Here is a 15,049-nt window from a genome sequence, read left to right as displayed (position 1 = left end):
ATAAATCTGTCTTCATGACCATCTCCTGTCAACTGAAAGCTATGAAGAAGCATTGAATGAACACGAGCACTCACCAAGAAAACTAAGCAGACTTGGGGGAAGTCAGGAAAACTACTGTAACTGATAGCCATTTTCCAAAGTTAGCTCAAGGAACATCAGACTTTAATGAGAGCAGAAGCCTGCTAGAGCATCTGAGAGAAATTCAAAGCCACTTGGTAATAATAATAAGAAAGACATCAGTAACTATCACAAGGAACAGTACGTCGTTTGGGCTCCGTGACTTCCCTGCAGTACAGTTTACACTGCACCAAGAAGATTTGGAACATGCTGTATGTACCATACAGAGTCAGTGCATTTACACACTATGGCAAAACGTTCTGCCATCCTTACAGGTTGCAGCCAAGCTATTCATAAAAGAGCTCAGTCAGGCGCCTGGAAATGCTAGCGGACAGCTGTTGTCACTGTTCAGAGGAAGCATGTGCGAGTGTTCAAGAATCTATGGCCTCGTAAGGAGGGGTTTGTGTGCCCAAAGATTACCAGGGCTACTTCCCAGAAATTATTCCATTATCCCTACAGTCCCATCTTCTGGAAAATACGTTCTTCTACTGCAAATTGGGCAGCTGCAGAGAGGAATTTGTTACAAACCAGCCTGAGGACCACCCATACAAAAAATGGATAAGCAGAGGACCCTCCATCTACACAAGTAGACCCTTGTGCCTCACCCCCATACTCACTTCCATCATCTCTTTGAGACAGGGCTACCACATCGCTTGGCTTTACGGTTTATTCAACCTAAAAGTAACACCTGGACTTTATTTCCTGCGTAGTGATTTCCCAATTTAATCCTCCGCAGGAGGAATCAAATAAAGCTGCTTTCATTTGTGTGGTCACGCCATTAGCCTGAGGTGCTCCCTGCTGAAAGGCAGCTACACAGCATAATGCCCTTTAACTGCTCCTGCTCAAAGGCCCAGGAGGATGCAGGCAGCTCTGGTCTCCCAGACTACTTCGGTTTTGACCATTTGATTGTAATTGGCAAGTTGTAAAAACAGACCTCCTTCCTCTAAATCATCAGTTAACCTAATTGAAGGTCATATTAGGAAGAGATGAGCCATTTCACAACACACAAAATCGGAAAGATTGGAGCATTTCCCATGTTCGGCCTCGCCAACTCGCAAGGCTTGGCAAAGGGGCTGCTACTAAAGGTTAACTGCTCTACATCGTAAATTAGCACTACTGGCTCCAAGAGTTTATTTCCCTTTATGATAGCTTAATCTCCTGCCTTACTAATTTTGATTCCAAGAAGGTAATTTAAGTGTTACATTCGTCCTATTAAAACAAATTTTAAGAAGTCAACCTTTTAAATGTCCCTCTCAAAGCTGTTGCTAACCAACCTCTGCCCAGCTTGACACACAAAACTTCCTAGAGGAAGCTGCATGAAATTAGGAACTGTACCTGTGGATTCAGAACTGAAACAGGACAGCTTCCTAACCAAACACTGCCAAAGAATTTCTCTGTGCCATGACAGCCAGAGACAACACAGAAAACTTTTCTGGTTGGCAAAGTTGTTGGAGTATGGTACACAATTCTGGGATGAAATCAAAATAACGTTACCCGAACAACAAATCAGACATTTAATTGATATACACACCAGTACACGCCTTTCTATACTCTCCCAAAGAGAGTGAGGAACTCTTGAGGGAGAGACCAATGTAATTCCACTGTTAGCTTTCCTTTCAACCCATTCAGTCGCTGTGCTGTCCCATCACCAGCAGCACGAGGTGTCATTTTCAATGAAGCATCGATTAGAAACTGCATTGAGTCACAGATTTCTTCCAGCCAGGAACATAAGAAGGGTTTAGCTGTAATTCTCATAATAGAAAACGATGCCTTATACGATGCCATACTGCATGTTAGGAAGCTGTCAATACCAGCCTTAATATTAGCCTAATTGCAAATCAACACTTCAAAGCCAAGATAGAAACACATTACACAAGTCAGTATAAGCTCTAACTTAAATGAGACCTACAGACTGCTTGACAGAGAACTGCAAAACCATTCAGTCCTACCCATAGGATGGCAATTTTATGCCCAGATTATTCTTTAAAAGAAAATTTGATGTACCCCTCCTCCCGAGCCCATGCACAAATTTGCAAACGCTGCACTACCTCTTACAACCAGGAGTACACTGCTAGTAACAGATGGCCTCTGCAAAAAACAGTCCACATGCAGGAGGAGCAGAAGAAGAGAGGATCAGTACAACCCCAGCCTGTTACACAACTGCTTGTGCAGTAAAATAAACATCCTAATGGTTTCTGATAGCCTCGAATCTTCAGCCAAGATGCCCATAAGACAGAATTGAAGATATCTCCCCTCTCCTGTCGTTTGTTTTTAAATCCCACAGCAGGGCAAGAAGGGCACCGGGGTGGCTTTTTGGCTGTATGACACCACCAGGGCCAGGCATTCACAGTCACTGTACTTATTACCCAGAGCTTGCACTTATTTACATCCAGGACCCAGCTTTTTTCTTTGCTAAATCACATCAAGTCAGCCATTCGCTGACCTCATTTCCTCCCCTCTCGCACAGCTTTCATCATCAGAGCCTTTCACCTGCTCAGCAGGTAAACCCAGCCAGGGGGAGCGAGGGGGGGAGCAGGCAGGGAGGTTACAATGGAGCCTTTCAGCAGAGCTGAAACGAGAGCCTGGAGTGGCAAAGCGTGCCCTCCTGCTCAAAAGAGCCTTTGTTTGTCTGAGGAAAGGTAGGAGCTTTCATTTTCATTTTCCTCAAACTACAGATTTGTCAGACTCGGTAAAAGCAAGCCCCATGTCAGCAGCATTAACAGAAAAGCTTCGTGTCAGTCATATTTACTGCAGGAGAAACGTGGCCAAACTTAACAGTTGTTCCTAGCCCACACTAAAGCTGTGCAGATGAAATTCAGTGCTCTCTTCCTCCTTTCATTTCTCACCACTTCTCCCGTCAGATTGTTTTATGACAAAGCAGAGACAAACCAACCACAGGCAATACAAACCCTGCACCTTTGTTAAGGAGCCTTTTGAAGAAACAATGCAGCCAGCATGTGTTAAAGCTAGTTTGCATAGACACTAATTCAGTATTTAAGGTAAGCTATCCATCATACCATTAGCACAGAGTTAGGAAGACTGAAAAGAGGGGAAAAAACAAAACCATAAATTAAACACAATGATCCCAGTTTGGTAACATTCAGCTGTAAGACAGGCTGGTTCACCTGTGTGTTACCCATCATCTAGTCTGACAGTGCCAGCCTGAACATGTCTGTTCTGCAGGGCTTGCGCTGAGCCAAAGGCATCCAAATACTACTTCCAAAAGCAGGATAAACTTCAAGAAGGAGACTGCCAAGTGCACATACCTTATTCTTCATTCTATCCACTGAGCTAAAAACAGATTCTTCCAACAGGTACACACAAGTAGGGGAAGTTCTTAGTCATACAGAGAAACATATGCAAAGCTAAGTGACTGGCAGAATTTAGGAAGGTGTTTGTTGAAACAAACACAATCCTGGGGAAAATCTGAAGAGCTAGCCCAGTGATCAGTCAGGTCTTTAGAACCATCTGGCCCGCCTCCTATATGGAATAGAGATGTAAGAAGGGAGCAATGAAAAGACTGCAGCTATTGAAACTTGAGGCAATAACCTAAGAAATCCACCCCCAAATTAATCAAACACTTTTTTTTTTTTATTTAATTTAAATCCATCACTAGGTCAGGATGGCCAAACACAGTCCACTACATTAATGCCAAACTCATGTGGCATTATGCAGTCATACTGAACTTGTAGAAGCAACAAAATCAGGTGGGCAACCCCTGGTACTTTACAGGTACCAACCTTCCACGGAGTCCCTGGCAGCATCACAGGCAGTCAGACTGAAGAGGTGCAAGTGTCCCGTGCAATTTCTCTGATCAGCAACATCACAGCCCCACAAAGTATTTCCCAAGCAGGTTCTTAAGCAAAATTGTTTCAAAGGCCTCAAATAAATGTTAAAAAACTTGCTCACCAGCACACTGTTTTTACTAGCACATTAAACAAGGACAGTGTTGGCACAGAAAGCACTCTAGGATTTTTGTCTCCTTGAAGCCACAGCCTTCAACAGGTCAGAATCAAGACCTGACTTTCCCAGGTTTTCTCAGCCTGCCTAGCTGTGAGTAGCTGCTTGTTGTATCAAAGGGTAGACTTTCAAAGGATCCATTATCTCTAGAAATACTGGAATTGGACACAAGACTTGAAAAAACTTTATGTAAGAAAAAGGTATGATGTAAAAGGTTCTGGGGTAATGTAAAACCATTGGTTCATTCATTTTCCAATTCCTGGTAGAAAAAAACAAGTTAGTTTGGCTTAAAAGTGCAAATGTGTTTCTCAAAGCCTTTAATCACCAAGCTGTTAATGAGGGTAAATCACTAGCAAGTGTCCAAAGTAGTCGCCTCCCGAGAAACAGGATGCCACTTTTACCTTCAGGACTGAATCAGATGGAGTCACAAATCCTGATGCCGAGTCCTAATGTTCGGAAGTTTCCCTCTGCTGCAAAAGCTATTTCTTTCAACTCTGTTTTGCATCATCCAAATTAGTCCGTCTCTGGGAGGTAAAACGTAGCCATTCTCATAAGAGAGAGGCTCATTCAAGGAAGAGACATCCCCAAAAGAGCAAAGGTTTTCTTCAAGGAATATATTCTGACCTATCCCCGGGATGTCTTCCAAAGCTGACATTGTATTCAAATAAATGTAAGCAACTCAATATTGATTTTTCATTCACCAACATTTCTGCTGCATCTGCACAAGCATTCCCTCACGGTGGCAAACAGAAAACAGGTCTGAAGCAGTCCTGAGTTCCTTTCGTCTCCCCAGTGGGAGGTGGGTGTGCTAGGAATCGATGCTAGGAATTTTAGTACCAAGTTACCTCAAATCATTCATCTGAAATATCCAAAAGTCCCACTCTAAGTATATAGCTGCACTAGGATTTTAATGAGTCAAGGAGATTATTTCCTAGGCTGACTTCATTTATCCATTATACTTTTCAGTAAATTTCCATGTAAGCTTTGGAAATACAAAACCTACAAATATATTCCTGATACCCAATGAAGGTTTTTGTAAGTAGCCATTAGCCTAACAATGAATTAATATTAAGCATTTACAAAGATGAAAGCACCATGCTGCTGGCCAGGGCTCAAAAGAAAACACACAGAGTGCTGGATAGCTAGCACAACCATTGTTGTTTCCTCTTCATGGAAAGAAGGCAAAAAAACAGATACAGAATCAGACAAAGATAATAGCAAGTTCATTATTAATGGCCATTATGCTGCCTTAAGTGTTCCCACATCTTTACCAGACTTAAATTCACATTTGAAAACAGAGTGTACTTATAAACCCCAAGTATAATCATGATCAAAGAACTCTGGCTTCAGTTGCATCACAAACTGTGCCTTATTTGTGTACCTTGAGAAAAATATTTACTTTCACAGTGATCTGCAAAGACTGCCTACAACATGTATAGTCACAGTGCATAGCAGGATGAAGTGCACAACACTCAGAGTATAGAAAGGTGGCACAAAGATCTCTTCTTTCAGCAAGTGCCACTCAACAGCATGACAATATCCTTTTTATAAAAAATTAAAGCAAGGATTGAGAATATGCTCATGGGCTTAAAGAAAACTACTCAGGAACAGAGGGGAAAAAAAAAATACAGTACTGAAAGCTAGAACAAACCACCTCTCCTAAATTTAACTTTTCCACCCACACTCAAGTAGTTTTTCCTTCCCTGTGCACCATGCAATGGCTCTGGGTAGTTTTGCCTCATACACGCATCCCTTGAAGTTTGAGGATAGCACTGTACCTTGTTAAACTGGAAAAGGTCGCGCTTGAGCCTCTCTCTTACTGGATCATGTCCGGGTCTTAAGAACCTTCTCATTTTCCCCGCTGTGATATCTTGGCACCAAAAATCCTAACAAGAAAAAAAAAAAAGCACAGCCACATAAACAAAAGCAGCTTGAGAAGAGCAGCAAGCAGAAGGAGGTTATTTGTTTTCATTTAGCAGGTAACACAAATAAGACAGAGCAGGAGGCGACAACACAGCTATAGGGTAACTAACACCTGACACCACCTCATCTCTGGTGGCAGGACGTCCTCACACCTCTCCACTCTCACACCGTGGAGGCACACCAGAACAGGTAATCCAAGGGGATTTTGGAAGACTTTTTACACTCTGCCATTTTGTGATCACTTTAGCTGGCCTTATTCAAAGAGGAAAGCAAAACTGCAGCAGTTGCTTAAACATTTAGACCAACCCAATCGAAAGGTAAGCTCCCAGGCTCGCAGCATTACTGACCAGTATCAGTTTTCACCCCAGGTAACCCTCTGGCTACTGAGCTACAAAGAGAAAGAATTGCATTTTCAGCTCACTCCATGGGTACGGCAGAAAGGGTGCAGTGCTGCCTGCAGGGCAGCTCCATTAATTATTAACCTGCTTCTGTAAAATATCAAGCCTAACTCCCCTGCTCAAGGTGGGGGCAGGGGAAGGAAATCCTGCACCTGCAGTTCAATGTGCAGCGAGAAGCACCAGCCTTTCAGCGTACCTCCCCGCCTCGCCTCTCCCAACAGCAGCAGGATCCACGCAGGACAGATTAGGCGGCCTGGCTTGCGATCCAGCAATCGCCCAGGGGGAGTTTTAGGTTGGATCTTAGGAAGAACTTCTTCACCGAAAGGGTTGTTAGACACTGGAACAGGCTGCCCAGGGAAGTGGTGGAGTCACCATCCCTGGAAGTCTTTAAAAGATGTTTAGATGTAGAGCTTAGGGAAATGGTTTAGTGGGGACTGTTAGTGTTAGGTCAGAGGTTGGACTCGATGATCTTGAGGTCTCTTCCAACCTAGAAATTCTGTGATTCTGTACCTGGCCACAGCCTCATACTGTGTGCAGCTCAGGAAATCCTTTCTCCTATCTGACCCCTGCAGCAGTGCTAAGCTCTACCAACCCAAGAGCAAAGGCTTGGATCTCATCCTGACAACTTACCTTGGGAGCAGTGCTCCTGCCTGCCCTTCACAAGTTTCCAGTGCCCAGGCAGCTCGGCTGTTCGTGAAGCTGTTACTGGACACTCCAGTCCGTTTCTTTAATTCATAGGGCCAGAAGCTAAAGTAATTTAGCAGCTACTCCACACACAATTAACACATGCATGGTGGGAGCCAGAACTTTTGAGGAGCAGTGAGGAATCAGCAGAGACAGCCCACAGTAAGCCACCAGAAGGTACGTGGACACAAGGCAGGGAGCGGGGCAGAAGGCTTGGTGTCCCAAGGGGAAAAGAGGGACCAGGAGCACCAACGGGACTGTCAAAGCAACAGAGAGCCTTGGGCCCTTGATTCAAACCAAGGAGCTGGACGGGTGCTTGAGGGAACACAGCTCTCACAGCCCCTCTGCACAGGTGTGGGCTGCAGAGCTGGCAAACCACAAGGTGGCTGCACTCCTACCAGTAACAAGGGGTCTCTGGTTAATAACTCAGCCAGCCATTACTGAGAGCTTGAATTGTTTTTTGAATGGTTTCTAGCAAGGCCTTAAGAGCCATGAAAGAGCAACAAATGGAAAAAATTAGAGTGCTCTGTACCCATATTTTGACAAATCCCTTGAGAAACTCCCCGAGCTAGGAGCTGTACTCCTTATTGCATTGCTTCCCTTTACGCTTCCTGCCCACTCTCCAAAATCTCCAGCCACCTCCTCAGTGCTGCCCAGAGCTCGCCAAGAGGACCGAAAGGCAGTCTAGGTTTGGAGGACCAGGAGATCGCATGAGCACCAAGGAACACGCCTGAGTCACAGAGTCCCCACCTAGAAGCATCAGCATCTCCACTCAGCGCTGAGAAAGTGGCTCTGAGGCAGGCAGCTGGCAGTGAACAGTGCCATCAGCTCAAGCTGGGGTGAGGAATATGCACAGAAACACAAATAGCAAGGGATTCCCTAAAAAAGAGGAAGAAGAAAAGGATATCTTGCTTGGAAAACACATCTTTCTATGATGAGTTAGGTACCTGAACTGAATTTTTTGAAGATGCATCAGACTACGTGTCTTCTGGAACAAACTTTCACCAGACGTTCCCAAGCGAAAGAGGGACATCTTTACACAAAGCTCTGTTTACTGGAAGCTAGCAAAAGCTACAGAGCAGTGACAAGCCGCTGTGCTATGCAGGGAGAGCATATCACACCCATGTATAACACAGTTTGCCCTTAGCCAGACGAGGCAAGGAAAGTGCCAAAGAGACGCACCCTTTCCCACTGTCAATCAATATCCCGGACCTGTTAAACTGGGCAAACCCACAGAGAAACTCTGCTAATTGTGCTCCTGACTTCAGAGAAGATCTCCTCAACTCCAAAGCAGAGACAAGCTTGCAGTTAGCAGCAACGTAGGCAGAGTGGGCTTGATTTGAGAGTCACCACTTTATATTTAACACCCTGCTAAAATGTTTTAGCCCAAAATATTAATTGCATCTAGAAGCATGCTGTTTTAACCTGCTTATGCAAGAGCTCTAACATTCACGCTCCAGCCCACAACAACTTGCTCGACTGGCTAAGGAGCATCGCAGTTCACAGAACGAAACAGTAACTCACTCGGAGGAACGTCATCCTGGCACGCCGACGTGGCCAGTAGGATGAGAGAGGGCGTGCTACAGGAGTCACCTCTCATTGACTTGTATCAGGGCTTCATGCCTGACCAGAGAAATAAGTGCCACGGGATGGAAGGAGATGCGAGGAAACGAGAGGAAAAGCAGTTTTCAAGAAGAGCAAGAAGGGCTGGGAAGGGACAGCAAAAAGAAAGGCACCCACTGCAGCACCGGCTGCCACGGGAATTGCTAGCAGGAGGTCACAAGGCTCCCATCAAGGAGGAGAACCTTCCCTTTAATACAATAAACAAGCACTTTTTCCAATTTTGGTCAAAACAGAAAGATTCCACAGGCTGTATAATCTTATCTTCCAGATGCACATTTGCATATTAGCAGACCAGTTTCTCTCCCACACACCTTTGGTGGCTTACATAAAACTCCAGCCCCATGTGCTCCGCAGTTATCTGCCAGTCAGCACTTGCAGCCATACGGCAGCAGCTGTGGCTACCAGTAGCCAGAGAGGAATTCTCCAGTAGCCTCTGAAGCCATGCCAGGTCTGCGTGTACCTCATACTCTTATTTTCCAGGGAAACAACTCTTTAGGCTTTCAAAGATCAGCCTTGTACCAGAAACTATATGCAATGTTCTCTTCTAAGGTGTTACCTCTAAACAGCCTGACCTCAATACAATAGCCCAAGGCTGAGTCAATCCCAATTTTGCTCACATTCGGCACACGGTCACCTGACAGCAAAGCTCGAAGTGTGCTGTACATTGAGCTTCTGTGGCTCTGGTACCAGAACGCTCAGCTAAAGATGACGAGGTACCCTTCTTCACCTCCTTTGATTAGATCCAGCCACAAAATAAATGCTCTTCACTACTCGTACAGAAAGGCAATGAAAGCACAAGTTGCAAGACGATCCTGTTTCCAATCAGACAGAGCAGCTAACATCAAAACCAGATTTCACTCTGGCTTCCTTGCGGAGCTCGGTTCATTTCAGATGTTGAGATTTATGGCAAGTTCTCGTGCCAGGTCTCACACCAGATCCATACCCAAGAGAAGACAAAACGCCTCTTCCTAGGACAGGCAGTAATTGTTGCTCACTGCTCTGTGTTAGCAATCCCATCACTGAGCTCCACATTTTGCCTTGCCTTCAGTGCTTTTGTGCTTGGCCATGCGTCTTGGTGTGCATGCACAGCTTGCTGAGACGCTCTGGATTTTCTCCATCAACCAGGCTGGGGGGAATTGCCCTTTGTAAAAAAGTTCTGCGATTTCTGCTTATGCCCTCTCATGACAGTGAAAGATCCAGATAGAAGTGTAACAGAACCAATGCTCCAAGTCCCAATCATGCAAGCAAATCCAACCTTACAAGCTGAGGAAGCTCTATTTTTCTTATGTAGACAGTATTAAATACGGATACAGTCCCAAGCTAACCCTGCAACAAAGCCATACCTATACTGAGTTTGTTTTGCTCACACAGGACAGTTGCAAATGACCGTTTGTAAGCTTCCTAGGTATTCAATTTGAACAGGTGTTCAATGGGATAAATCCAACAGCTTTCTCTGCAAAACGTCATCAAGCATCTTGAGTATTCCTGGATTCCTTCCACGCTTCAGGTCTCCTGGTTTTTGTTCTATCCATCCTCATCGCCCCTTCCTGCTTACAGACCCTTGAAGGGAAAACTTCTGCCTAAGCACCTGACAATACTTTATCAACCCTGCTAAAATAAGAGTCCTTATCAAAAAGCCTTGTTTGAACTGCAAGCATTCAGTGCTCCTATAACAAACAGTCACCGCCATGGCATCATCTGAAGCAGGCTTCCTCCCTGCACCCAGGAGCCTGCCCTTGTTCCTGTTACCAACAGTAACAAAACAGAGGCTGGATCGATTTCACAGGAAAAAAACTGTTCCTTAGTACCAGTTCTGCTGGTGCTAACAACAACAAAATAATGATCAAAGCACCATTTAAATACTTGTGTTATCGAGTTCAATGCTTACAGGAACCATCAAACTCTTAAGACGTGACTTTCTGTGAAATAACAAGTTTTAGAACACTTCGATTGAAATCAGTGAAACAATCCCCACCTAATTTTTAATCGGGCTGTCACTGTGAAGCTCATCTCTATAATCTCGCTTGGCTGTAACGTGCTATCACAACAGTTGCTAACGAATAAAGCCCAAGCCAAGAAGAGCTAGAGCAAGGGAAGGAGCAGTTGCAGTAGGCGGAAAGCTTGGAAGGGTGAGATACCATCTCCTGTCCTGGGATAAGGCTTCTCCGGGCTGATGCTCATCAGAGAACCTGCAGGATTCCTGGAGTTCAGCGAGGCCCCGCACACATCTCCCAAGCACGATGCGACTGCTGAGCACCTGCTGGCACCCCAGCACCTGCAGCTTTATAGGAACAGGGGAGCGTTCACATCCAACCTGCACACGTTAGTCAGGCAGTAACAGAGGTAAGCTGAAAGATCTTCCCATAAAAAGGATTTATTTTTAACCTCAACGAGCAACTGAACAGACGGTGTCAACACCAGTGCAGAAAACATCAAATAAAAGACCAGAGCTGGATGCACCAAGAACTCTTGTAAAATAACAGAGAGCCAATCAGAGAAATCAGACAAGTTCCTTTACTTCTGCAGCTTTGTGTTTGGAGTTAGCAGCGACCGCCCACTTGCAATAAATTTACTAATTGTGCGAGCCCCGTGTGTCATGATGACTCCTGCTGTGTTCTCCTTGTCATGGGAGCATGACAGCACAAAGCTGCGAGAGCAGGACCAAGTCTTTGCACTGGACAACGTTACTGTACGTAATGCAGAACTCTTTGTATAGTTCCGCTAAGAAGCGTGATTCAGACGGCAGTGTACACACAAAGCACGGTGAGTCGATAGGGAAAGTCACAAAAGCCTTTTCTTTTTAAAGCAATGCAGCAAGATCCGTCTGGAAGCAACTTTCAGATGAGAATTGGTGCTTCCATGGAATTTCTGCACAGAAATCAAACCTTCAGCCACTGCCAGCCCCTCCTTTGATAAATAATTGTAAATAAAGATCAGGCTACTAGCAGTATCACACACTCTTATTGCCGTGTACTAACTGCATTACTTACACGTTTAAATCCTCTTATTCTAACATCTCTCGAGCCACAGCGTCAGTCAGGAAAATACCCACGCCTCTCCCAAGCGCAAGTCACGGTAATAACTGCCTTACTGTACCAGAAGAGAACTGGAAGCTGTAGGATTCTCTGAAATGATTCAGTTCCCCCAATAGTTCTCTTCAGGAAGGAATTAGAGCAGATGCAATTTGTGCAAATCCAAATAAAAGATGATGTTCCTCAGCACCACCCTACGAAGACATTTGAGAACTTCTCTCCTTTTCCAATACCATAACCTAACTGGAGCCCTCCGAGTAGTTACAAACGGCACTGAGCAGAACTACAAGCAGCTCGCTACTTGCATGGATCATCTTTGCCCCCTCCACGGGCCAGGCTGCCCTTCCAAGGAACGTGTCGGGATGCACAGAGAAGCCTTGGGACGTACCACGGCTTTGCATTCTGCTTGCCAGAAGCACCAGCTTCCAAAATCAAAGGTAAAATCACCAGGCAGCCTGCTTTGGGCATTCAGCTTCGCCTAGGACTCGGTAAAGCAAGATATTCCAGTCGGCTGAAGTGCTCTCAGATGACTACAAAGAGCAGCATTCCCCACCACGTAACACGTTACAAGGAACAACTTGTATTATCTCAGCTCTCTCCCCATCTTATCGTTATCCTCACGTGAGCACACAGCCCTGCACCGCTGCAGAAACACAGAGCCGCGCGCCTGCCTCAGCCGCTCTGCTCCAGTGAGAGCACTGCACACAAACACTCAAACCTTCCTCCAAAGCCAAGGTTAAGCCTCACCTCCAGGAGGCGAGATGTCAGCAACCCCTTTGTTCCAGTGCCACAACTGCAGGCAACCCGAGCCAAGGCTAAACAACTCGCCTCCCCTTCTCGTTTCACCTGCTCACAGCTGGTTAGCAGGAACCAGCCCACTTGCCCAGCAAGCTCTTACATCTTGGGGAAGGAAAAAAGAAGTGATCGTGTATCTAGTAGTGGCAGGAATTTGGAGGAAGATAGAAGCACATCCCAAAGGACACACGGCAAATCTTATTCATGACTTCTGCTCGGAGCCTGCTGGAGCAGGTGGAGCCCTACAAGAGCCGGCTGCGGGCAGGGATCCTTCCCACGGCAGGACGAGGGTCAGGCTGTGGATGTGCTGCTCCGGGACGGTTCCCAAGCAGTCGCAGCTCTCAAGGAGGCAGTCGGGCAGCTTCCCTCCACCAGCCTTGGCCAGCAGCCCCCAGGCAGGGCCCAGCACCCAGGCAGGAGCCCCGGGCCGCGACCCAAGTGGCGCCAAGGGCTGAACCAGGAAGTTTGGGGCGAGCGGCCCCAGGAGCAACCTCCAAGAAAATCCCAGGATGTAAAGCTCCCGTGCAGCACTCCCCAGCTGCGCGCTCCGGCCAGGGCAAACAAACCCGGCTCGAGAATAAAATAATAAAAAAAAAAAAAAAAAAAAAAAAAAAAAAAAAGGAAAAAGAAAAAGCAAACAACAAAACCCCGCAAACCCCGAACCCCAACCCCAGCACCTGAACTTTTAGGGGCGAGCCACGCTCGTTGCATCCCGGGGCGCTCCCCACGGAGGTGGCTGCGGGGAGCTGCAGAGGGGCAGCCAGGAGGGGGCCGGGCACCCCGGGGAGCCCAGGGCTCGGGGAGCGCCTCCCAGCCCCGGGAGCGAACCGGGAGCAAAGCCCCGGGGAACCGCCGGAACCCGGCAGGGGCGGCGGGCACGGCTCGGGGACCCCCCCCCGGGACCTTCCCACGTCCCCGGGGCTCCCCCGGGGCTCCCGTCCCATTCCCGGCGCTCACCTGCGGGGCCTGGAGCCGGGGCCGCCCCGGCCTCGCTCCGCTCCACGATCGCTGCCGCTCGGCTGCGGCCTCCCCGGGGCAGCTCCGGGAGGGGTGCGGCGGGGCGGGGCTCCGCGCGCAAGCCACGCCCCATATGGGCGGGGCTTCGTATTCAAATCGCCTCCCCGGGCGTGGCTCCGTGTGCAAGTCGCGCCCCGGGGGCGTGGCTCCGTATGTAAATAGAGCCCCAGGGGCGTGGCTTCTCATGCAAATGAGAGAGAGCGGCGGCCTCGCCTCCCTTTCATCCGGCGCGGTCAGGGGTAATTGAGCGCTCGGCTCGCTCCCAGCCAATCAGAGAGCGGCCGCGCAGTCACCGCCCTATGGGCGGCCGCGCAGCCGGGCTGGGGGCGGGGCCTGAGGGGCTGGCCCCGCCCTTCGGCAGCTCCGGACCCGGTCCCGGACCCGGTCCCGTTCCCCCGCGGGGCTCCGCGCACAGCGGGGCGGGCACGGGGAGCCCCTGCCCGGCCGGGACACGGCCCCTGCCTCCGGCCCCGGGCAGCCTCCGGCCCCCCGAGGAGCAGGAGCCCAGCGCCAGGCCCAGGGGAGGCTCCAGCCCAGCCCCGAGCCCCGCGAAGGCTCCAGCCCATTGTCACGATGAAGGTTCCTCCCCTCCTCGCTGCAAAAACGGGAGGTGGGAAGCCTCACCGGAGAGGGGAAGCCTCAGCTGTGAGGAGCAGCACAGCCGTTAGCTCCTCACACTGCCCTGCTGCTGCCAGCCTGCCTCCTATTGCAAGGGAACGGGAGCTGGGCAAGGAATCGTGGTAACGTGTCGGTGCCTCGGCTGGCTGAAGCCTTTGCAATCCCTGCAGAGCTTGGAATTGCCCCGATAAGGGCCGGGTTCCAGCCCAGCTTCCAAAAGGTGAAGTTTTTAAATGAAGGTCCTCGCTTCTGTCATCGTCTTGCAACATCCAGTTGATCCACATCGTGGGCCAAAGCGAAGCAGTGGTATCAGTCTGCATCACAATCCCATCCTGGTGGAGGCACTGTCAGATGTTGTGGTGCTGAGCAAGGCAGCCACAGTTTCTCAATCCTCCCTGCAGTAGTTATTAAATTCTAATTGTTTTGTGCTGAATCAGGGAGTCTTTGCCCTAGCGAAACTCACTGGGTGGCTCTTGTAGGGTTCATCGATACAATTCCACCTTGGCATAAACAGATGAGGCTGATTGAGATCACCAGGAGGGAGTTTGACCTAATTCTAGGACAAACACGAGCCCCGTGGGTCAGACTAGAGCTCTGCTGGCTGTGCCTGTTCTTAGAAACTCTCTTCCCACCGCCTTTAATCTGCAAAACAGTCTGGGAGAACGCTGAGGGCACAGACTGGAACTGCCAACAGCACCGGCTTTAAGAGGACTATCAGAGCAAACACACAGCTCCCAGGAGGGAGGGAGAGCGTGGTGGGGAGGAGCTGCCAGCCCCTCAGCTCGCAGAGCCCTGCTGATTTCCTCCACCTGATAACACAGGCATGTGAATGAAACAAGAACGAGCACGGTGCTTACAGCAGCTCACTGCCACCTTGGGCTA

At 48.2% G+C, this 15,049-nt stretch overlaps 1 protein-coding gene across 1 annotated transcript in view; it reads right to left on the bottom strand.

Annotated features, from left to right (window-relative positions):
• LLGL2 (LLGL scribble cell polarity complex component 2) overlaps nt 1–13,560 on the bottom strand; it is a 33,672-nt gene extending 20,112 nt beyond the window's left edge. The window contains exons 1-2 of the mRNA XM_032199832.1: nt 13,490–13,560; nt 5,856–5,963 (exon numbers count right to left, since the gene is read on the bottom strand). Of these exons, the coding sequence (XP_032055723.1) occupies nt 5,856–5,930 (75 nt within the window). The 5' untranslated portion in view covers nt 5,931–5,963; nt 13,490–13,560. The remainder of the gene's footprint in view (nt 1–5,855; nt 5,964–13,489) is intronic.
• Nucleotides 13,561–15,049: the final 1,489 nt, after the last annotated feature.

This window comes from Aythya fuligula, chromosome 18 (genome assembly GCF_009819795.1).
Source record: "Aythya fuligula isolate bAytFul2 chromosome 18, bAytFul2.pri, whole genome shotgun sequence".
Lineage (NCBI taxonomy): Eukaryota > Metazoa > Chordata > Aves > Anseriformes > Anatidae > Aythya > Aythya fuligula.
The sequence above is the reverse complement of the archived record's forward strand: the minus strand, read 5'-3'. Positions and strand labels throughout refer to the sequence as shown.